This window comes from Astatotilapia calliptera, chromosome 12, assembly GCF_964374335.1.
Source record: "Astatotilapia calliptera chromosome 12, fAstCal68.1, whole genome shotgun sequence".
Classification (NCBI taxonomy): domain Eukaryota; kingdom Metazoa; phylum Chordata; class Actinopteri; order Cichliformes; family Cichlidae; genus Astatotilapia; species Astatotilapia calliptera.
In genome coordinates this window covers 38,305,808-38,328,202 of record NC_137433.1, presented here as the reverse complement: position 1 = coordinate 38,328,202, position 22,395 = coordinate 38,305,808, and the positions used below count along the sequence as shown (strand labels likewise).

Sequence of the window (22,395 nt, the reverse complement as noted above, 5' to 3'; positions counted from 1 at the left end):
AGTTTCAGGCTGAAGAGGGGCCTGAAAACTGAAGGCTCTGCCTCCCATTCTACTTTTAAATACTCTAGGAACAACAAGTAGGCCTGCAGAGCGAGAGCGAAGTGCTCTAATAGGGTGATATGGTACTACAAGGTCATTAAGATAAGATGGGGCCTGATTATTTAAGACCTTGTATGTGAGGAGCAGGATTTTGAATTCTGGATTTAACAGGAAGCCAAAACAGGAGAAATCTGCTCTCTTTCTAGTCCCTGTCAGGACTCTTGCTGCAGCATTTTGGATTAGCTGAAGCAGAAAATTAGTTGTCACGGTTCTGGGTCATTTTGACCCAGTATTTTGAGTTCTCATGTTTTGGTTTCATTTTGTATTTTGGGTTATATTCTAACTCTTGTGCTTTGTTGATTTTTTATTAGAATTCTATGTTTTTGTTTATTTGTGTTAAGGGATTAGTTCTTAGGTTTTGTGTCTCTGTGTCTGGTCTGCGTCTTTGTGTAGTTGTTTCTTGTTTCCTGTTTTATTGTGTAGGTCCGTGTCTCATGTGAGTGTATTCAGTTTTGCCTCTCTTGTCTCGTCTCATCAATCACTTCCAGCTGTGTTCAATTTCCTCGTGTTCTCCTGTGTCTGTTTAAGTCGTGTCTCCTCAGGTTCTAGTTGCTGGTCCACTTGTTAGTCTCCCGTAAATCAACTGTGTGTGTGTGTGTGTGTGTGTGTCTGTCTCCCTGCTCTCAACCTCCATGTGCCTCTGCTCACCCTTGTTCGTGTTCATGTTTAGTTGTTCCCAGTATAGTTTAGCTTTAGTTCTGTTTGCTGTTTTCTACTTGTGTTTTATATTTACAATAAACCTCCTCCACGCGTGCCTGCATTTGGATCCTCCTTCATTTTTCTCCACACGGCTCATCCTACTCACCGTGACATTAGTGGCCATCCAAGTCTTTATGTCTTTAAGACATTCCTGCAATTTGAATAAATAAGTTATAGTTATAAGTATCCAAGTATATTTCACAAATTAAACGCATATGTTGTGAGGGGGGAGTGTAGATATTACTGATACTCATGACCATAGATTTGAAGGTTTGAGTTTATGTGTTTGTTTTGCTGACTCATTCGTTTCCACGGTCAGACCACATCCTATGAGCTGAACATATAAAGCTGAGCATCACAGTGAGTTTCAGTGCATTCAGCGTCTGATCAAAGAGAGAAGAAGAAGAAATGTCCTGCCTGAAGAATTTCAGTCTTCTCATCTCATGTGTGCTCCTCTTCATCATCCAGCCAGGTGAGTGATGTTTTCCGCTCAGTTTTTACTTACTACTTTTGGACAATATTTGCTGTTTGTGTGACACAATAAAAATATAAAAACCATACAGTACGTGGTTGAGATGTAATATTTTAACACCAAAAGTATAGATATATTTTGTACATTTCAAGGACTCTTCTGTTATTGGAGTGTATTTTTTTTATGTATCTGTATTATATTATACATATACATTAACAATGAATCTCTGTCCAAAAAATGCACTCAGTTTACTTTTTACTCACTATGAGCATCATTCCTTATTCTCCCGCAGTAATTAAGGTTAGGATATGTATTTTTTCTATTCCAATCCATTTAAATAACCTTGATCAGATTTGATGGTTTTGTTACAGACTTTAAAAACGTGTTTTTCTTTTCTTTCACAAATGTGGGATTAAATTGTGTTAAAATGCACAAAGCAGTGATGTCGTGTTTTGTGACGAGGACCCAGGCACAGAGAGACTTGATGGATTTAAGAATCTTATGATTTAATAAAGAAATTTGCAGACTTGCACAGAGAGGGTAAAATTATGATGACTGATAACGGAGACGAAGACAACAGACGACGAGGACAAGGACAGGGAGGAACAGGGGTTTAAATGCACCAAGGAGACAGACAGAGAGAACTCCGGACAACTGGAGACATTTAGGGATGCAGGGACTGACAGAGACGGGGTAGAAGTCTCATCCTGACAAGTACAGTTTATCTTGCCTGGCTGGGCAGCTCTCTGGGTGCTCTGTAATTTCCACTGTAATTTAATTTACTTATTGACATTTTTAATCTTCATGTAAACGAGCATAATGCAACGTCACACTGCTGATATCTTCAATGTGGCTATAGCTCAGGTGGCAGAGCAGGTCAGTTACTGAAGGTTGGCGGTTCGATCCCAGTCTGCATGCCAAATAGCTTTGAGCAAGATTCTAACCCCATGTTGCTCTCCGTAGTATCAATGTTAGATACTTAAGTGAATGAATTAGTTGTATGAAGTGCTTTGAGTGATCAGACAGAGTAGAAAAGCGCTATATAAGAACCAGTCCATTTCACTCATCTGCTGATTTATGCGTCCTGATATTTTGTTTCTGTTTCAGGTCGTGGTTCTGAGATTATTAATGGGAAAGAAGTCGAGCCACACTCACTGCCTTACATGGCTTATGTGAGAAGTGTGACTAATTCTTGGTGTGGAGGGACATTAATCCATCCACAGTGGGTGCTGACAGCTGCTCACTGCACTGGGTAAGAATCTGAGACCTTATTTTAAAAATAATGCAGTATTTATTTTCAATGACTATTATTCCTTCAGTAACTACCCAGAGGTCACTGCCCTCACCTGTGGTCACGAGCTCTGGGTAGTTACTGAAAGAATGAGATCAGGGCCAGAGCAGCAGGAATGTGCTTTCTGTAAGCCATGACTGGCCTCTTCTTTAGAGAAATGGTCATTCATCCAGTCATTGGAGAGAAGCTCAGCTGCTTCTCTTCCACAGTCAAAATAATACACACTGCTATAATTATGCATGCAAAGCTCATAAATTTTAATGGAGAGAATGAATATAAAGAATATTTAAAGTTGAATTCTTGTTCATAGATTTATTTGTTTTACAGAGGTGTTCTAGAAAATGTTATTTGTGATGGAATAACAAGGAAAGTACGGAGCCCTGTGAGGGACATGGGAGGAAAATAAATGAAAATAAAATTTTGCGAGATCCTGAGTTACTTTTGTGAGATCTCGGGATCTCTCAAAATCTTAGGCCACATCTTTCGGAGGCCGCCAGAAGGAAGCTGACAGGGAGGTCGAGGCACAGTGTGCCGGGAGTGCGGTATTCTCGCCGTCTCTTGTGGCCTCGACCTCCCAGTCAGCTATCGAGCGCAGCGGGTGGGTAACAGACGACTACGAAAACATCGGAGCACTTTTTACAAATATGTGATGTCTTGATAAACCAATCAGATATTTGAAGTTTACACAGCTACATTTTTGCCTGATATCTTAAAATTTTATTTTGTGACCCAGAAAGAATAATATTAAAACTAAGCAGCTGCCACCATTGTTGGAAACTGGAATTGGCTGGGCTGCGCTATGAATTCTGGGATAGGATGGGCCACAAAGGAGGTCTCGCAAAAGTTCATCTTCATTTTTTTTCCTTCCATGTTTGTTGCGGGGGAAAGAAGTGTTGCACTCACTTAAAATAACACAGAAGCCACAGCTACATACACATCAAACATTTGATACATTTCTTCATCTAAAACATTTTATGTACATTTAAATTTCTTCATTCAGCTGGAAGAGAAAATAACGCAGATTCACCCAAAGCTCAGTAACAGCTATAACCCAGCCATATGTAGTAATACACAATAATAAAGAACTATGATGACTGTTTTAGAAGCCGCTGACCTGTTAACCTTTTAAATATGTAAACCTTCATCACCAGATTGTGTTTTTTCTTTTGCAGGAGTTACTGGGTGATGCTGGGAGCCCACTCCAGAACGAAAAACGAACATTCCAAGCAACTCCGAGTCGTCGAGAAAAGTTTTCCTCATCCTGACTACTGTTGTGCAAAGCACGACAATGACCTCATGTTGCTGAAGGTAAGGTGATATATCAGGGTCTGATGATGATGATGAGATAGCCTTTATTTGTCAGTTGCAGGTCTTTTGCCCACAACCGATACAAACGATGTAAATGCACTGCTTCTTATTTAGCACCTTTCTACTCTACCTGAGCACTCAGAGCGTTACACAACATGGCTTATTCACCCGAACACATCTTTCTGTGCTTAAGTGCTTTCTATCTAACATTGACACACACTCACACTCTAACGTAGCATCAGAGAGCATCGTGGGTTCAGTATCTTGCCAAAGGATTTCTGACATGCAGACTGGAGAGACCAGGGATCACACACCAAACCATCCGATTAGTAGATAACCTGCTGTACCTCCTACAGCCAACTCAGGTTTTGCTCACTTAACTAAAACTTAGTTTCATTTTTTTAAATATAAAATGTATTTCCATGTCTTTATAGACATGTTTCAACTCAGCACTGCACATACTTCATATTTTCCAAGCAAAATATTAGAAATAAATGAGTGGTGCTACAACTCTTTAGCAAATATCTGTTTATTTAATGTAGTTAGTGTAGAGAGATTCATCACCAATATCTGAGATTCTTTTTAACTTTTTTTCAGCTTAAAGAACCGGTGAGGAAAACCAGGGCAGTGAAGTGGCTCGAGTTTGGCAACACTGTGAGAGACCCGGCAGCTGGCAGCACGTGTCTGGTGGCCGGATGGGGAGTAACTGAAACAAAACGAACATCAGACGTCCTCATGTCTGTCAATGTGACCGTGGTCGACAGGCAGACGTGCAACTCTCGTGATTATTACAACCACGACCCTGTTATCACTGATGACATGATATGTGCTGGTTCAGATGGTACAAACGTCGCTGATACCTGTCAGGTACGTATGAAGAATACATGTATTTTTCCTTGTTTGAGGTAAATGTTCATTCAGCTCAACACCTGAAACACTGTCATGTGTTTGTTCTTGCTGCAGGGGGATTCAGGAGGCCCGCTGTTGTGTGATGGAGCGCTGGTTGGAGTCACTTCTTTTGGAGAGGATTGTGGTGTCATTAAAAAACCTGGAGTCTACTCGTTTGTCTCAGAGGGACAGCTGTCCTGGATCAAAACCACGATGAAGTTATTCTAAATGTGTGAAACCACAGCATGATTTGATTTCACAGGTGTCAAACTCCAGGCCTCGAGGGCCGCTGTCCTGCAGGTTTTAGATGTGTCCTTGATCCATCACAGCTGATTTAAATGCCTTAATTACCTCCTCAACATGTTTTGAAGTTCTTATGAAAGGTACTGGTAATGAACTCATCATTTGATTCAGGTGTGTTGACCCAGGGTGAGATTTAAGACCTGCGGGACACCAGCCCTCGAGGCTTGGAGTTCGACACCCCTGCTGTAGACCATTATCCGGTTTATAATTTCATTGCTCCTTTTAAATTTTATGATAGCTTAGTTTCTGCTAGCTTGCTGCACTTTTTTTATAGATTCTGCACTTGGCTAGTCTGCTGCATACACAATTGGAAACACAGTTTGGCATTTTACCCTCTTTCACCATACAAACTGTACAGAAACAGGGTTATTTCTAATAATAATTTTTTCAAATAAATTAAAGAATTCCCAAACATAAGTGTTCCTGGTTGTTGCAGTAAAACCAGGGAGAAGCATTTTTTATGTATATACAAAACCAATGAACGTAAAATATTATTGTATTATATCCTGCTGTTTTATTGTAGGGTCTACTTTACAATATAAAGCACCTTGAGGTGACTGTTGCTGTGATTTGGTGATGTTTGAATAAAATTTAATTTAATATAATTGAAATTGAAAATAAAAAAGTGAGATATTCAGACTGTCAAACAGATTCAACACATCTTATACAACCAACTGAAAATGAGGCTTGTGGACAGTTTTTTTTTAAAAAGACATTCTTTACATTCTTATTTGTTCCATTTCACATTATGACTGTGTGCTTGATATACTTGCTACTTTTTTACTTTCTAATAAAGCTGGAGGCATGAATAAATAAAGACACAATTCCTTCTCTTTTTCTTTATTTGTTTGCACTGCAGTTTCAAACTGTACCTTTCAAATGTCATTGTTAAATGCTTAGAGAGTTTTATTGTCATTGTGCAGTTTCTTGCAAAGTGAAAGTGGGTAGCTGGGCCACAAGGTGCAAAAGTAAAGAAGGGAAAACAATATACAATGAGGGGGGGGAATAAATAAAAACCAATATATATGTATACATGTGTGTGAGTGAGCTAATATACATGGTGTATACATAGGAAAGATTGAAACAGAAACATAACTACAGTATGCAACTGTACAGAATAGAATAAAATAAAATACTATATACAGTAGAATAAAATATACAATAGGATAAAAATAGAATACAAATTCTGTATACAACTGAGTAAAAATACAACGATGCCAGAAAGGAATATTGCACTTAGTGTTATTGCACATGTGTGGATGTGTTTGATCAGTTGGAGTCTTTGTTGTGGAGTCTGACAGCAGTGGGGAGGAAAGACCTGCGAAATCTCTCCGTCCCACACCGTGGGTGTAGATGATCAATAGCAGCATTAGAGTGGATGTGTTGGAGAAGTCTGCCACCAAGGACTTGTTTAACTTCCTCAGTGCCCTCACCCCCAGTGATGGGCAAGTCTTTCCCTTCATCTTCAGACTCTGCTTCCTCTACAAAAGACATGTCACTGGGATTAAGGAAGTCCTCGAAATACTCCTTCCACCAGCATGCAATATCCTCAGTTCAAATGATCAGCGCTCCACTCACACTATACACAGTGCAGATATATCACTGCTTTCCCCTCTCGAGTTCCCTGATGGTTTGCCAGAACCCTTCGAGGCAGTCCAAAAGTCTTTTTCCATGGCCTCTTCGAATTCCTCCCACACCCAGGTTTTTGCTTCACCCACTGTAAAAGCTGCGTTCCACATGGCCTGTCAGTACATATCTACTGCCTCTGAAATCCCACAGGCTAACTAAGCTTGATAGGACTCCTTGTGCCTGATTCTTCCCTTTACCTCCAGTGTCTACCATCTGGTTCAGGGTTACCACCGCGAATGCTGCTGGAGCTCTGCCTGAGGTGGGAGTTGAAGAACTCGCAGATCAGGCATTCCCAGCGCACCCTCCTTATTCGTTTAGGCATGCCATGTCTCCAATTGGGCAAAGCTGTCAAAGACCCTGCAAGTGTCTGGACGGGTATAAATGCCTGATCTGCGAGTCATATCATATCTAGCAGTAGAGGAACGCTGTCTGATTTGACTCTGCACTGTACCACTGTACATGGTTGAAATGACAATAAAAGTAACTTGAGGAGATGGAGAAAAGCAGCAGAACAGCACAGAGAGGACTGAGAGGCCATGACACAAACCTGGTCTGTAGTGATGGCCACATGAAGCTTTCTGAAGCATTAACGCATCAAAAAAAGGCTTCATTACTCCAAGCTTTTCAACACAGTCCTCTTTGGGGACATCTGGTGGCCAAAAATATGAAGAGCAGCTTGAATCTACAATTTAAATAAACTGGTTTGTTATTATTGCCCACTCTACAGAGCTCAGTTTATTTAACATCATCTGACAGCTCTGTGTGATATCACGCTGCCATTGTGGTGCTTTGAACAGGTTTTTTGTGGTAGAAATATTGTTACATCCATAATAATAATTTCAATGAATTAACCTTCCTTGTTTAAACATGTGCTATGATGTGTTCTCACTTTGCTTCTGACTTCTTGACATTTGTAAACATAAAAGATGAAAATGCATCATATCTTGTAAAATGCTGCTGCTGTGAGGTCCCGCCTCTATGTGGTATATTTGTATAGCGCTTTACTTAGTCCCTAAGGACCCCAAAGCACTTTACACTACATTCAGTCACACACATTCACACACTGGTGATGGCAGCTACATTGTAGCCACAGCCACCCTGAGGCGCACTGACAGAGGCGAGGCTGCCGGACACTGGCGCCACCGGGCCCTCTGCTTTTGATGGAGTAATGAAACAAATCTTGTTGTGTGGGCTATTTTAACATCTTTGGAAAAAAACAAAACAAAACACTAAGCCAGTATTTTGGTAACATGTTGAGTTTCCTGTGGACTGTTATCTTTCAAGGTAAGGCTCACAGTGTTCCTCTGATCACTGTATCAAACACTGATTTCCAATTCTGAGAATCACTCATCTATGAATGCAGCCAGTTTCTTCTATGATTTTCCAAACAAAGACAGTTTTACCAACCTCAGATAAGTTCAAGTTCAGATTTATTTATATAGCACTTTTTAAAGACAACAAGTGTTGAAGAAAGTTCTGTAAAATAAAATCGACAAAGCAGAAGACATAAAAGTATTTTAGGAGAGAATAAAATCATTAAAAGAATAATGGTAACAAAGTCATGATGAATCAAAAGCCAGAGAATAAAAATGGGTCTTTAGACTGATTTAAAAAGTATCCAGTGTTGGGGAGGACCTGATATGCAAAGGCAGTGTATTCCACAGTTTGGGGGCAGTCACAGCAAATGCCTGGTCTCCTCTGTGTTTCAGTCTGGACCTAGGGACAACCAAAAGCATTTGGTCTGCAGACCTCAAGGATCTTCACAAGGGGAGAATACCAGGTTAGGAGATTAGCAAGATACGTAGGGGCTAGTCCATGCAACGTCTTAGAAACAAGTCTTAAGATCTTAAAGTCAATTTGAAAGCTGACTGGCAGCCAGTGTAGTGATGCAAGTATAGGAGAATAATGATCTGATTGCGTGTGCCAGTTAGGAGTCGTGCTGCAGCGTTTTGGACTAGCTACAGTTGGCCATTTGATGAAGAGGTAATACCGGAGTAGAGACTATTACAGAAGATGAGATGAAGGCATGGATTGCTGAAACAGAAAGGGCTTAACCTTTGCAATTATGCAAATATGAAAGAAGCTGGTTTTGAATACATTGACTAAATGTACATTGAAATCTACATTGACCCTAAATTTCTTGCAAACAGTTTTTTATAGTATCCTAAGGTGTCAAGGTCATAACAGTCAGAAGGACCCAAGACAATGACCTCAGTTTTCTGTTCATTTAGAGCCCTCCATGCCTTGACATCTTCTAGACAATCAAACAGTCCCTTCCCAGGATTCACCGATTTCCATTTCAGTGGAATATGAGAATCATCTGCATAGCAATGAAACAAATTACCTTTTTTTAAAACAAGTGATCCCAACGGGAGCGTGTAAATTCAAAAGAGGACTGGGCCAAGGGTAGAGACTTGGCCCTTGGCAAAAAAGCGTGGTCCTTGGAGACAATGTGTCTCTGAATCTAACAGAGAAAGTACGATTAGATAAGTAGGATTTAAATCATTCCAAAGCAAGCCCTTTAATTTCAGCACATTGTTCCAGTCGAGAGATAAGAATCCTGTGATCTACCATGTCAAAAGCAGCACTGAGGTCTAATAATATTAAAATAGCAGAATCTATAAATCTATAGTCTGTAAAAGTTAAAAGGTCATTAAAAACTTTTAAAAAAGTGGTTTCAGTGCTGTGGTGCATTTAAAACCGGACTGCAATAGTTCACCAATGTCATGTTGATCTAAAAAGGTTTAGAGCTGCAAAAGGACAATTTTCTACAGAACCTTTGACAAAAAGAACAATTTAGAGATTGGACGGTAGTTTGATAGAACTGTTGGGCCCAGATTCTGTTTTTTAAGGATTGGTTCAACCACGGCATGTTTAAAGTCAGAGGGAACAGACCCAGACTGAAGACTGGTATTAACAATGGAAGCAAACATGTACAGTGGTTTGCAAAAGTATTCGGCCCCCTTGAACTTTCCCACATTTTGTCACATTACAGCCACAAACATGAATCAATGTTATTGACGTGAAAGACCAACACAAAGTGGTGCACAGGTGAGAAGTGGAATGAAAATCATACATGATTCCAAACATGTTTTACAAATGGGTTTTTTTTTTTGTGATCACACTTGCTAATGTGTATCTTCCTCCAGAATGGGATAGAAAATTCTTTAAGTCATTTTTTGATGCTTTAATTATAGCGAGCGAATGTATTTTAATCTTTGGTGAAGACTGGAATACTATTCTGAATTTCTCCCTGGATACAACAAGTTGTAAGAGACAAAAATTATGATCTCGAAAAAGAACGGAAAAACTTAGAAATCAAACTATAACAAAACGGTAAAGATTAAAGCTTGGCCAACAAAATTAGAGTACTTCCATCCTGGCGCGAGGCGGTAATATCTGATCTACCTAAAGAGGGTAAAATTACTATGAATCTTACCGCCCCATTTCTATTTTGAATGTAGACTATAAATTATGTACCTTAAGAATCTCTAAAAGACTAGAAGTCCATTTGCTGGATTTAATACATTAAGATCAGACAAGCTTCATAAAAGGCCACCAAACACATGACAGTATTAGAAGAACGCTTCATATTATAGAAGAAGCAAAGAATCACAAACTGAGTATGGCATTAATAAGCCTAGACACAGAAAAAGCCTTTGACTGGGTCAGCTGGCCCTTTCTTTATAAGGTACTAGAGCGTATAGGATTCAACAATAAGTTAATTAAATGTATACAATTATTATACAGTAATCCAGTGGCCAGGTTAAAGATCGATGGACATCTTTCCTCTAGTTTTTAATTGAATAGAGGCACCCGGCAAGGCTGCGGGCTCAGCTCTTCGCTTTGTTTATAGAGCCTTTAGCCCAGGCAATAAGACAGAACCCAGAGGTAGTTACTCTTTTTGCTGACGATATCATTACATACCTCCAGAATCCTGATATGTTACTCCCTGAGCTCATGTCAACTCTGAAAGAGTTTGGGGCCCTGTCTGGTTATAATTTAAATATAACTAAAACACAAGTCCTGACAATTAACTACTCTTCATGCAATTCAATAAAACAAAATTATAAGCTAAAATGGGATGCAAACAAGATTAAGTATCTTGGACTTTACATTTCACAGGATTTTAATAGTCTGTTCACTTTGAACTTTGATAATCCAACTCAATTCAGGAGCACATAACTCGCTGGTCTTCACTAACTCTGGACTTTAGTACAAGAATACAGATTGTGAAGATAAATCTGTTGCCCAGATTCTCATATCTTTTTATGGCTCTACCCATTAAAATCCCAGATTTCCAATTCAATGCTTGGGACAAGTTAATATCACGCTTTATATGGGCAGGAGTTAGACCAAGGATAAAATTATAAACCCTTCAAATCGATAAAGAACATGGCGGACTGGCCCTCCCTAACTTAAAGGAATATTACTTGGCAGCACATCTGAGAAATATTGTTTGTTGGTGTTCCCCAGCAGTGGAGGACCAATGGTCTGTTTGTGGAAGGGGGCACTTTTAAATCATTTTAAAAAATTGAAAACAGAATTTAATCAGGAAAATGCGGACCTGTTCAGATATCTGCAGGTACGTCATTTTTGCAATTTAGAAATAAAGGGTGCCTCCTCCCCAGTAATTGATCTTGTCAAAGTTTTTACAAATGCCTACAGATGTCTGCCCACTAAAACCATGTCTAAACTCTACGAAGGGCCACAAAAACAAAATGGCAACAACACACTATATCCATTCACTTCCGCTTATCCTTTTCAGGGTCGCGGGCAGTGCTGGAGCCTATCCCAGCTGTCATAAAGGCAGCTTAAGAAGCTTAAGAAGGCTTAAGAAGGCTTAAGAAGGATCCTGTCCGAGTGGACTTTCTTCCTACGATTAAAAGGTCACCTTTTTCTACAACGTTGGACTAAATGGCATAAATACAAGCAAAGGCTTGAAGATTCTGTGACTTAATTCAGCTAATATATCTCTCTATTTGTATGATGCCTGGAACAGTGCCCCAATTTGTTCCTCTTTTGTTTTTGTTGGGTTTTTTTGTTTCTTTTTGTTGTTTTTTGTTATATTCTTGTCACAATGAAAATTTAAATTAAAGTTGTTGGGGTTTTTTAAAGTAAAGCAATACTACTTTTATAAAGCTATTTGTAGTAAAAAGATATCATTGAAAAGGTGACATCCCAAAATCAACCAGAATGGGTTCAATTTCATTATAAAACTCATAACTGATCCCTTATTTGTTTAAAAATAAAGGATACAAATAGCATGTGTTGTTTTCAAAAACGGGATTGTAGTAGTGTCATTGCAACTAAAAATCTCCACTTAGAATAAAAAAGTAGCATCACAGGAAGAGTAGTCCCAGGTGGGGCTGTGGGAAATGGCAAGGACCTGGTTTAATTTTGATTCTTCACTGGAGAACATAGATTTGGTTACATATATTTAGACATTCATTTGCCACGATCTTCAGTATGTAGGCTCTCAGGAAGAGATACAGTTCAATGGATTCATCTGATGTGCTTAGTGGAAGTCAGAAGTTCTCTGACACTATAAGGCAACACAAGCTGAAAACTGTTTCATCACAGGTATAATTTCCTCTCTGTTGGCATTCCTGCTTACAAGCATCCACTGCCATTATAATGTACAAACATGAAAAGTATATTGTTAGAACAGTAAAGTCTTCATGGTATACCTCTATTTCTCTTTTGCTTGGGTGGCAGCTCTATACTTCCGTAACTTGATCCTACAAAACTGAAGAACAACATTTTAGCCCTTTTAGATTATTTATAAAGAAAGTGTGCCACATATCCATATATGTTCCCGACTTTCCAGTAATCAGACCACACACAATGCATTAATAGGAGGACATTTTATTTTTACAAACATTCTGATTACATAATGACCAACAAACTTTTTCCATTCACTCTGATTTTCCATATGGAAACTATGGCCTGCAGGCGTATAGTGTCCAACAATAAAGTCAGAGTAAAAGTCAATAAAAACATTTCCCACGTACTGAAATAATTGTATCAAACTATATAGAAACATAGAGCGCTCAAATGCATTGTTTTATTTTAAACAGACCAGGACGAACATAGAAAATAATGTAATAACATCATATAATTTTTTTAACCCTCAATATCAGTAATTATTATGTGCATGTATTTTGACATTCACCAGTTTTATATCTAAGTTTGTTATCTTATTCTTTACAAAGTAAATTTAAAATACATTTTTCACAGCTATTTTTCTTCCCATTTAAATGAATACGACTTGCAAAGAACACATCAGAAGTTATCAATTATGTTTTTAATCCTTCCATAAAATATTTGTGGCTCATATAATACAAAATCATAAAATTAATATTTCAGATACATCATCTGTAAACTGTTCAGTATTTCCAGGTTTGCAGTGGAAATCATTAACAGACAATAATTTGGTGAATTACTTTGAATTACTTTTACTTTCAAAAGGAGAAGATAGAAAATTTATGTCCTTTTATGAGAGCACAACCTGCTGGGCACAAAAACACTCATAGTGTAAAAATATGGCTCTGATAATAAACACTAATGTTGGTGTCTTGCTGACACTGCTGCCTTTCCAGAGTCTAAAAATGACAGGTTTCAGCAGTCTTCTTCTTCATTGCAGCAATTTTCCGTTTTGCTCCCTTGTTAATTGAAAAAACAAAAGTGGTGCTCTCTCTATCACTCGCCCATTTTAATTTATGTTCACTTTCAAACACTGGTATGAAACTCATGTGTTCTTCTCTGTTTTACTGCTGCACTGTTTAAAGTCATCAGGCTATGATGCATTTATGTTTATGCTTTTGTTTATATTTGTTAATTTCTTCTTCATGCTTTTTCTGCATTTCCTCCGATTCTTTCTTCAGTCTTTCTTCTCTGTCACTGGAGACCTTGTGCAAATCAGCATAATTATGTTTCTGTTTCTCATGCTCCTGCTTCAGATTCCTTATCTCCTCATTGTATTTCTCTATCAGAGATTCAAAGTCACTGGTGTATTTCTCTTTGAAGTCATTGATGTCTTCAGCTTGATTTCTGGCCTCGACTTCATGTTTCTGCTTCATTTGTCTCATTTTTTTCTTGTGGTCTTTCTCTAATTCTTTTCTTTTTCTTTCCTCCTGTTCTATTCTGACACTGTAATCTTTTATTCTTCTGTGATAATCTTCTTTTTCCTTTTCATATTTTTCTGTCAGCTTTTTGATTTTCTTATCTTCTGCTTCTTGTGTCTGTTTACTTTCTTGATCCCTATTGTCCCACCATTCTTTCCTTTCCATCTCCCAGGCCTCTCTCTCTCGTCTCATTTCTTCTCTGTTTTGCTCCAGCTCTCTGATGAGCTCTTCCTTTGATTCAGATTCTATTTGCTTCTCCAAAGTTTCCAGTTTTAGTTTCCATTGTTCTCGTTGAGTTTCTTCCTGTTCTTTCTTCTTTCTCTCCTCATCTTCTCTGATTTTCTGTTCTCTCTCTCTCTCTTCTCGCTCCTGGTTAATGCGTTCCTCCATCTCTTTGAGTTGATTCATACTCTGCTCTTTCTCAGATTCAAATTTAGAGATCTGTTCTTCCATTTGTCTTTTTACTTTTTGCATTTCTTCTTTATGTTTCCTTTTAAGCTCCTCCCTCTCTCTCCTCATGTCTTCATCCTTCTCTTTCAGTATCCTCTCCACTTTCTTCTGTATCGCTGCCTCAGCCTCTTGGAACATCTCAGTGGTGTAGTATCCGTCACCATTGTCCTTCAACATGGCTTCAATTTTGATCAGCAGCTCTGTCACTTGTCTACGGTTTTTTGGATCTTTGTTGTTGAAGACGTGGTATCTGCCTCCACAGTCTTTAATCAGAGTTTTTACAAAATCAGAACAGTCTTCTTCTATGTAACGTTCAATGGATGTGTCTTCAAGCTCATCTCCTCTGGTGAAGGTAACAATGATGAAGTTTCCTGACTTCTTTCCAAAAATCTCTTTGATTATTTTCACAGTTTCTTTCTCCTCCTCTGTAAATCGACCGATCTGCAGCACCAGTAAGAACACGTGAGGTCCAGGAGACAACATGCTGATACAGTTCAGAAGCTCTTGTCGAACTTCATAATTGGACAGTTTTGTGTCAAACAAGCCGGGGGTGTCGACCACAACAACAGGACATCCATCAATCTCTCCTGCTGCTTTCTGACATTCTCTGGTCACAGAAATCTGACTGATTTTAGATAAAAACACCTTTTTGCCCAAAATGGTGTTTGCAGTTGCACTTTTTCCATTGCCAGTTTTTCCGAGCAGCACCATCCTGATGGACTGTTCAGTTTGATGTGCATCATCAGATGAAGCCACACTCCTGCGTTTAACTTCCTGCAGTTCAGCTTTAAGTCTTGTTACCTTCTCCATTTGAGCTTTGGTGAACATGTCCTTAGTGAAGCATTTGGATCCTTCAGCTTTCATATTTTCCACTTCATGCAGAAGGTTCATGATGGTTTGCTTTTCTTTGATGTTGAGAACAACATATCGTCCTCGATAAGTCTGACAGAGCTTCTGAATGTCTTTGTCTTGTCTTACAAAGTTAACAACAGCTGTATCTGTAGGATCTGAGTCCACGGTGAACAGAATCATGGTGAAGTCATTGACTCGAGAGCTGAATGCATCCTGGATGGTCTCTAACTCTCCCTTGTCTTCATCAGTGAGGGGAGCCACAGGTAGGACCAGGATGAAGGCATGGACACCCTCAGGATCACAGAGGGAGATACACCTGAGTGATTCCTCCATCACTGCCTCCTGAGGTTTTCCATACAAGGCAGGCAGCTCCACCAGGGAAACCCAACGTCCACACACCTCTCCCTGATGTTTAACACACTCTGATGAGTTGGAGGCTGAATGAAGCTCAGTCTGACCTAAAATGGCCTTGGCTGCTGACGTCTTCCCTGCTCCTCTCCTCCCACACAGAACCAGGTTTAAAGATGGTTTGATGAGTTGTGATTCTATTCTTCTGATCTTTTCAGGTGGTTCTTTTATGTCTTCAGACTTTGGTCTGATGGTCTCTTCGGTGACTGTGAGGAATTTTCCTTTGAGAACATCGTGCATGAGAACAATCTTCTGCATTAACTGTCGATGATCTTTTTCAAACATGTTGTAGTGTCTACCTTCACAATCTCTAAGTAGAGAATTAACAGAAAAACGCATCTCCTCCTCATCTGTGATGATGACCATTGAGTGTTTAAAGGCATCTCCATTAAACACACTCAGGGTCAAACTGAGAGTTTTTCTGCTCTGCACAGTGAAATCAGAAGGTTTCACCATCAGCAGCAGAACGTTTGGTCCAGGAGGACAGAGACTCACACAGCTCTTCATCTCTTCTCTCGCTGCTTTCAGAGATGGACTTAAGAAGTCGGGAGTTTTCACTACTGTTAAAGGTTTTCCTCTCCACTCTCCATCAAAAACTTGTCTGTCTGGAGAAAATCCTGAAAAATCATAATTTTTCTTCACAATAAAGTTACAGAGTTCTGTCTTCTTTGCTGAGTTTCCTCCAAACAGCAAAATGCAGAGTCCACGTCCTGTAAAGGAGCAAAGATACAAACAGGAAATTACTCTCAGACAGTCTGACTGATCCTAAAAGCCTTTTGGTCTTTCTTCACTTTTTCCATCTTCAGTAAATGCTGCTTCATGTTCTTGGTGGATCGTTCCTTCTGAGCACTTTAGAAAGTGTCTTTATGTTAAAATATCTACAGATAGAGTTTGGGGTTTTTTACTTACCAACAGGCTGAGGATCATTCAGAGTAACAGGAGCTTCTTTTCTTTGTTCAGCGCTGGTGTGCTGACAGGTCACATGTGTTCCATTGTTCGTTTCTACAATGCGTTCCATGTTTTCTAGTAACTCCCGAATGTTGAGGTTTTCAAGCTGCAGTGACCTGTTATTACACAGTCTGATCATTTCCTGTATAAATGTATGATACATGACACGATGCCGTAAACCTGGACGCCTCACTCTGGGTGGTGATATCAGAACCAGTGAATGATCAAAGGAATGATCACTGAAGAAGTTCAGGACTCTGCAGAGTCTCGTTTTTTGATGCTCATTGAAGTCTTCAGGCTGTAGAACCAGCAGGAACACATGAGGTCCAGGATCAGAGAGCCTCACACAGTTGTTCACATGTTCCTTTAATTTCTCCACTGAGGTGTTTGGATGAAGCAGATCTGGAGTGTTGATGAGAAATATTTCTTTCCCTTGAATGTGTCCACTGACTCTCACACATCGGTCCAGTTCTTCCTCAGGGTTGAACTTGTTCTCTCCCAGTATAACGTTCCCCACTGAGCTCCTCTCAGACCAGCTGTTCCCCAGCAGGACAGCTCTGAGCTCAGACACTGAAACGACAGCAAACACAAACACTGAACAAAGAATCTTTCAAAGTTAATACAAGCAGCAACAACATTATATCATAGGTTTCAATTAATCTAAATTTAATAATTTTCCACTTGTAACCACTGAGTTGTAATTACTGAAAAATGTGCAAAAGTTGTCATTTTGTTTAAATATGTGTTATTTTTTTCTCGTATTTATGGATCATTACTGAGCCATAAATATATATTCACATGTGAGAATACTACATAAAGTTTGAGAGCTGAAAAATAAAATTAACCTCTGTTAAAAGCTCAGTTTTACATCCACAGAATCTGAAGACCAATTTTTTTTCTTGTTTGGCACAATTTTATTTCTATAATCTCTTTTGAGCATCATTACCACAGGATACATCACAGTTTCAATAAATTGCACCAACTTCATGTCTGTGGCATAGAGCTACATAAGCACTGGTGTCCTGAATGTTTGATCTGTTAACATGAAGTTAAGGACACATTTGATTTGCTGTAACCTCTCCCAGAAATGACCCCCAAAAGTTTACATAAAATAGTTTTCTTCACTTTTCTATACATTATATGAGCTCTAAATGTAAAGAGAGAAAGCAGAATCCGTGCACTAAGAGGTTTTCATTATTCCAAACAGGCTTCACACTTCCTGCTATATTTTGTCTTCACCTGCTCCTGTCTAATGTCTTCCACCTTAAATTGCCCAGTTAAAGTTTGCATTAAACATAATCTTTTCTTTAAAAACTCACTGTGGGGGGGCAGAAAATTAAAGCTGTTCCTGCGACGTCTGGGAAAAGTGTCTTGTGGTCCTGCAAAGATAAAGAAAAACATGCATTGTGCACTGAGACGTGTTATCCTGCAATGACTACATCAGATGGAACAAAGCACTTTTAATGTCAACAGCTGACTGCATGAACAGATCACATTAGTTCTGGGAAAGATTATTAAACATGACTGTTAATTTTCAGAAAACACATTCTGTCAAATGTTATTGGTTAAACACATTGTTAAAGTATGTTGCATGCAACACAGCAGCTGGTTCAGCAAAGACACTCAGATGAGACCTGCTGTAAAATATTCACCTGTAGTCACATCGTTTATCCTCCAATAATCACTTTTTCTTCATTTTTTTCACATTTCTCCAAACAGGAGAAACCAAGAAACAATTAAATTACTGTCAGAAAGTGCTTGTAGAGGGAGGTAACTCACAGTTACTGCATGTAAGTGTGACAAAGTAAGACTCACCAGATGCTGCTGCCATGCTGTCATTCAGCTGCAGAACTCACTGACTGTGGAGTTAAAAGAAAAAACAACAATGACAGAGAAAACTGTTTGTTTTTCATGTTTGAACCTCTGACATCGAAGGAGTTTTGCACAGACGGTGCTGGATACAGACACTTGGATGGTTTTATGTAAATATTCACAACAAAGTGAACAAAAACTAGTCTTCAGAAGCACGACTGCCTGTAAAACATGGCAGAAAGTCCCTTTCAGACTGTTGTTCACTTTAAGGTGAATGAAAGTACTCTCAATGAATCATATTCAGTTCTTCCAAATGAACTCTCCTTATTTGAGTCAAGAATAAAGTTGGTGGGGTTCAAACTGAAATCCAAAACTTTTCCGTTTGAGTGTCTAGTGAAGATCATCCACCCTTATTTCAGCATTTACTTAGTGGGTTATTCTCAGTGTCATTTGGCCATGTTGCTATCATTACTTATCTAATATTACAGACTATCTGCAGGGCAGAGATATGACTGTTTTTGAGCAATAAATACTTCATTTGTCAGTGTCTCGAAAAACTCATTTAAAGGATTTGCACATGTCATCATATACCCAACACATGTAAGTTCTATAGAGTCTTGCTAATGACCTACTAATGTTCTTCAGGTGTGTTGCAGCAGAGACATTTAAAAGTTTCAGGACACCGGCCCTCGAGGACTGGAGTTTGACTTCCATGCCATAGAGCAGAAACCCACCCCAACCCCATCCCCCCTCCTTTGTGGGGTTTTCAGTCTGAGTCTCAGGATGTTTGTGTGTATTACTTCTAGTCTATGTACCCACCTTGTTTTTTTTGTGCTACAGCTCTCTGATCACACCACCTGTTTCACGCTCTGACTCCTGGGAAGGATTTCAGTATGGCACCTGGCTGCCCTCTTGCCACTGCTTTGCACTGGATCCCTTTTAACTCAGGTCAGCCCAGCATCGCTCTCTTCAGCTCACCCGGATCTTCAGCTGCTCCTCAAAGTGTCGCCAACTCTGCCTGCAACATGAGTCATATTTCTGTTTCAAATTCATTCAAGCCTGGAGAAGTTTCATACCCACAATAATCACCCACTCCTCTGTCCACAGTTACAGCTTTAGATCTCCACACTATGAGTTATGTTCAAACATCAAGCCCTGAATCCCTCACCAAGTTTATTCCTTTGATTAAACTTGGAAATAAAGTTTGAAAATTGCTCTGCTGTCTCCACAGTCACATATTGGGCCCTTTTTAAGCTTCTGAGCTCTGAGTGGTTTTGCAGTGTGTACAGACACATTTGTGTTCACCTGTCCTGATAAAACACCTGGTCGCTGTGTCATCAAATACATGCTTAACTGCATCTGCATGCACATCCAACAGCAATGTCGAGTAGCCCTGACCATCACTGCTGAGGTCATAAATAAAACCTCCAGATTTGCATATACGAGAACTCTGAGAGGTCAGGTTACTCTAATATTTGCTCCCACCAAGCTTAGAGGCTTTACTTGATGAGTTTGCCTCTGTTCAAATTAAACAAGGTAACAAGAAGTCTGTGTTTATCTGTACACAGTGGATGTTATCTACTCTGTGGTCAATGTTCACTTGTTTCAAACGTTATCATTTTCTTCTTTTTGCATGCTGTTACTCATCGACTCACAGGGCGTGATACATTTACTTTATATCTAACTGCAGGTCAAAGGTCGGCTTTATTAATATGAATGTGAGTTAATGATTTAAAAAAGGGCCTTTCTGATTATTCTCTGCTATCAGTTTTATGTTCCTAGATAATCTGAGACTAAGACTTATGAACCTTTTTAAAGATTAATACAAAAGTTTCAGACTTTGATGCAGACGAGAAAATAACAGCTACGGTCACAAAAATAAAAATACTTGAATACATAAAAAGAAAAATACATCAGGTTATGATGGAATAAGCACACGACCTCATTCAAGTTGGGTTTTTTGTTTTTTTCCTACAGACTAACAGGAGGTCACACAGGTCACAGTGAGTATTACATTACTGTTACTCAGCTGTATTCCACGTATCGTATTTATTACTCTGATGTCCACAAACTGATGAAAAGAAGGAAAGCATCCATAACTGTGATTTTTAAAAAAAACACACCAGATGGGACATGACTGAAACTTTCTGAAAACCAAATGTTATTTTGACGGCTCCTGGTTATTAACATGAATAGAAGCTGCACTAATACACACAGATCTACATTTACACAGTTAATATTCTTACAGTTAAATATTATACTTTTATTAATGAATTTTTTATTGCTCCTAACATTATGGCTGCAATTAAGTTCATCGTCCCTGGACTTTAGACTCTCCGCTCTTGAACAACAATGCACTGCCCGGCTGGATTAAAAGCGTAACTTTATTAAAATCTGAACAAATTTAAAACAGACGAGCTTTTTGACACGAAATTCAAAAAATCATTTCACTGGATTTTTGTCTTTGAGATCAAACGTCACAAACAGAACCGCAGGGATCCTGCAATCTGTGCATGGACTGATTTTAGTTGTTATTATTGATCAGGTCATCCTGCAGATCTTACCTGAGCTGTGTGTCTGTGACATCACTGTGCTGGGAGCAGAATTCATAAAGTGACTCTTCAGGTCTTTTAGCTAAAAACAGTCGTCATTGATATTCCACACGTTTCATGCGACATCGCTTCAAAGTGAAAACTCACCTGTAACAAAGTCTTCTCAGCAGAGTGGGCGGGAGTCTCACTGCTGACATCACTGAGACACCTGAAATACTGATCAATGTTTAACCTGCAAGAAAACTGAGACTGAGAAAATTTTACAGCTGAATAAGACCAAGGTTTCTCTTCGATAAGCAGCCTGCAACTACGTCTGCTGGTTCATTCTTGCATTGTGAGCTGTCAGATTTTAACTCTGAAAAACAGCAGAATTCACAATTTACCAGAGAATCACTGAGAGAGAGAAATGGCATCAAAGTAGGTTTCTCACTGTGGCCAGGCTGACCGTCAGAGCTCTGTTGAGCCAACCATCCCTTTAACATTAACTAGTAATGACTTCATGAACTTCTTCACAAATAACATTTTAACCATTAGAAAAAACATTACCAATAATCATCCCACAGATGTAATCTGTCCATGAAGCCAGATAACACACACCAATGAGTTAAACTGCAGGAATGTCTTAAAGACATAAAGACCTGGATGGCCGCTAACTTTCTGCTTCTTAATTCAGATCAAACTGAGGTTATTGTACTCGGCCCTGAAAAGCTTAGAAATATGGTATCTAAGCAGATTCTTACTCTGGATGGCATTACCTCGGCCTCCAGTAACACTGTGAGGAACCTTGGAGTCATTTTTGACCAGGACATGTCCTTCAACGCACATATTAAACAAATATGTAAGACTGCTTTCTTCCATTTGTGCAACATCTCAAAAGTTAGAAATATCCTGTCTCAGAGTGACGCTGAAAAACTAGTTCATGCATTTATTACTTCCAGGCTGGACGACTGTAATTCATTATTATCAGGAAGTCCTAGAAACTCCCTGAAAAGCCTTCAGCTAATCCAAAATGCTGCAGCAAGAGTCCTGACAGGGACTAGAAAGAGAGAGCAGATTTCTCCTGTTTTGGCTTCCCTTCATTGGCTTCCTGTTAAATCCAGAATTCAAAATCCTGCTCCTCACATACAAGGTCTTAAATAATCAGGCCCCATCTTATCTTAATGACCTTGTAGTACCATATCACCCTATTAGAGCACTTCGCTCTCGCTCTGCAGGCCTACTTGTTGTTCCTAGAGTATTTAAAAGTAGAATGGGAGGCAGAGCCTTCAGTTTTCAGGCCCCTCTTCTGTGGAACCAGCTTCCAGTTTGGATTCAGGAGACAGACACTATCTCTACTTTCAAGATCAGGCTTCAAACTTTCCTTTTTGCTAAAGCATATAGTTAGGGCTGGACCAGGTGACCCTGAATCCTCCCTTTGTTATGCTGCAATAGATGTAGGCTGCCGGGGATTCCCATGATGCATTGAGTTTTTCCTTTCCAGTCACCTTTCTCACTCACTATGTATTAACAGACCTCTCTGCATTGAATCATATCTGTTATTAACCTCTGTCTCTCTTC

The 22,395-nt window shown here is 39.3% G+C and overlaps 2 protein-coding genes across 2 annotated transcripts; one reads left to right on the top strand and one right to left on the bottom strand.

The window, feature by feature from the left end:
• The first annotated feature begins 1,118 nt into the window (after positions 1–1,118).
• LOC113033533 (granzyme K-like) lies at positions 1,119–5,884 on the top strand. The gene is made up of 5 exons (XM_026187427.2): positions 1,119–1,270; positions 2,378–2,522; positions 3,734–3,869; positions 4,467–4,736; positions 4,833–5,884. Exons 1-5 carry the CDS (start codon positions 1,207–1,209, stop codon positions 4,983–4,985), a joined length of 768 nt encoding a protein of 255 aa, XP_026043212.2. The 5' UTR covers positions 1,119–1,206; the 3' UTR covers positions 4,986–5,884.
• A 6,657-nt stretch (positions 5,885–12,541) lies between these two features.
• Positions 12,542–18,332, bottom strand: LOC113033371 (GTPase IMAP family member 8-like). The gene is made up of 4 exons (XM_080308934.1): positions 18,290–18,332; positions 17,794–17,853; positions 16,436–17,044; positions 12,542–16,236 (listed from the first exon to the last, which is right to left on the bottom strand). The coding sequence occupies exons 1-4, from the start codon at positions 18,303–18,305 to the stop codon at positions 13,484–13,486; spliced, it is 3,438 nt and encodes a 1,145-aa protein (XP_080165060.1). The 5' UTR covers positions 18,306–18,332; the 3' UTR covers positions 12,542–13,483.
• Positions 18,333–22,395: the final 4,063 nt, after the last annotated feature.

What these genes read in the sequence shown, in the direction of transcription:
- LOC113033533 (XM_026187427.2), top strand. Translation starts at nt 1,207, where the DNA reads ATGTCCTGCCTGAAGAATTTCAGTCTTCTCATCTCATGTGTGCTCCTC. An exon ending in CCTCTTCATCATCCAGCCAG is followed by an intron (nt 1,271 to 2,377) that starts GTGAGTGATGTT and finishes TTTCTGTTTCAG; the next exon opens with GTCGTGGTTCTGAGATTATT. An exon ending in ATGACCTCATGTTGCTGAAG is followed by an intron (nt 3,870 to 4,466) that starts GTAAGGTGATAT and finishes ACTTTTTTTCAG; the next exon opens with CTTAAAGAACCGGTGAGGAA.
- LOC113033371 (XM_080308934.1), bottom strand. An exon ending in TAATTTTCTGCCCCCCCACA is followed by an intron (nt 17,045 to 17,793) that starts GTGAGTTTTTAA and finishes CTGTCGTTTCAG; the next exon opens with TGTCTGAGCTCAGAGCTGTC. An exon ending in GAATGATCCTCAGCCTGTTG is followed by an intron (nt 16,237 to 16,435) that starts GTAAGTAAAAAA and finishes GCTCCTTTACAG; the next exon opens with GACGTGGACTCTGCATTTTG.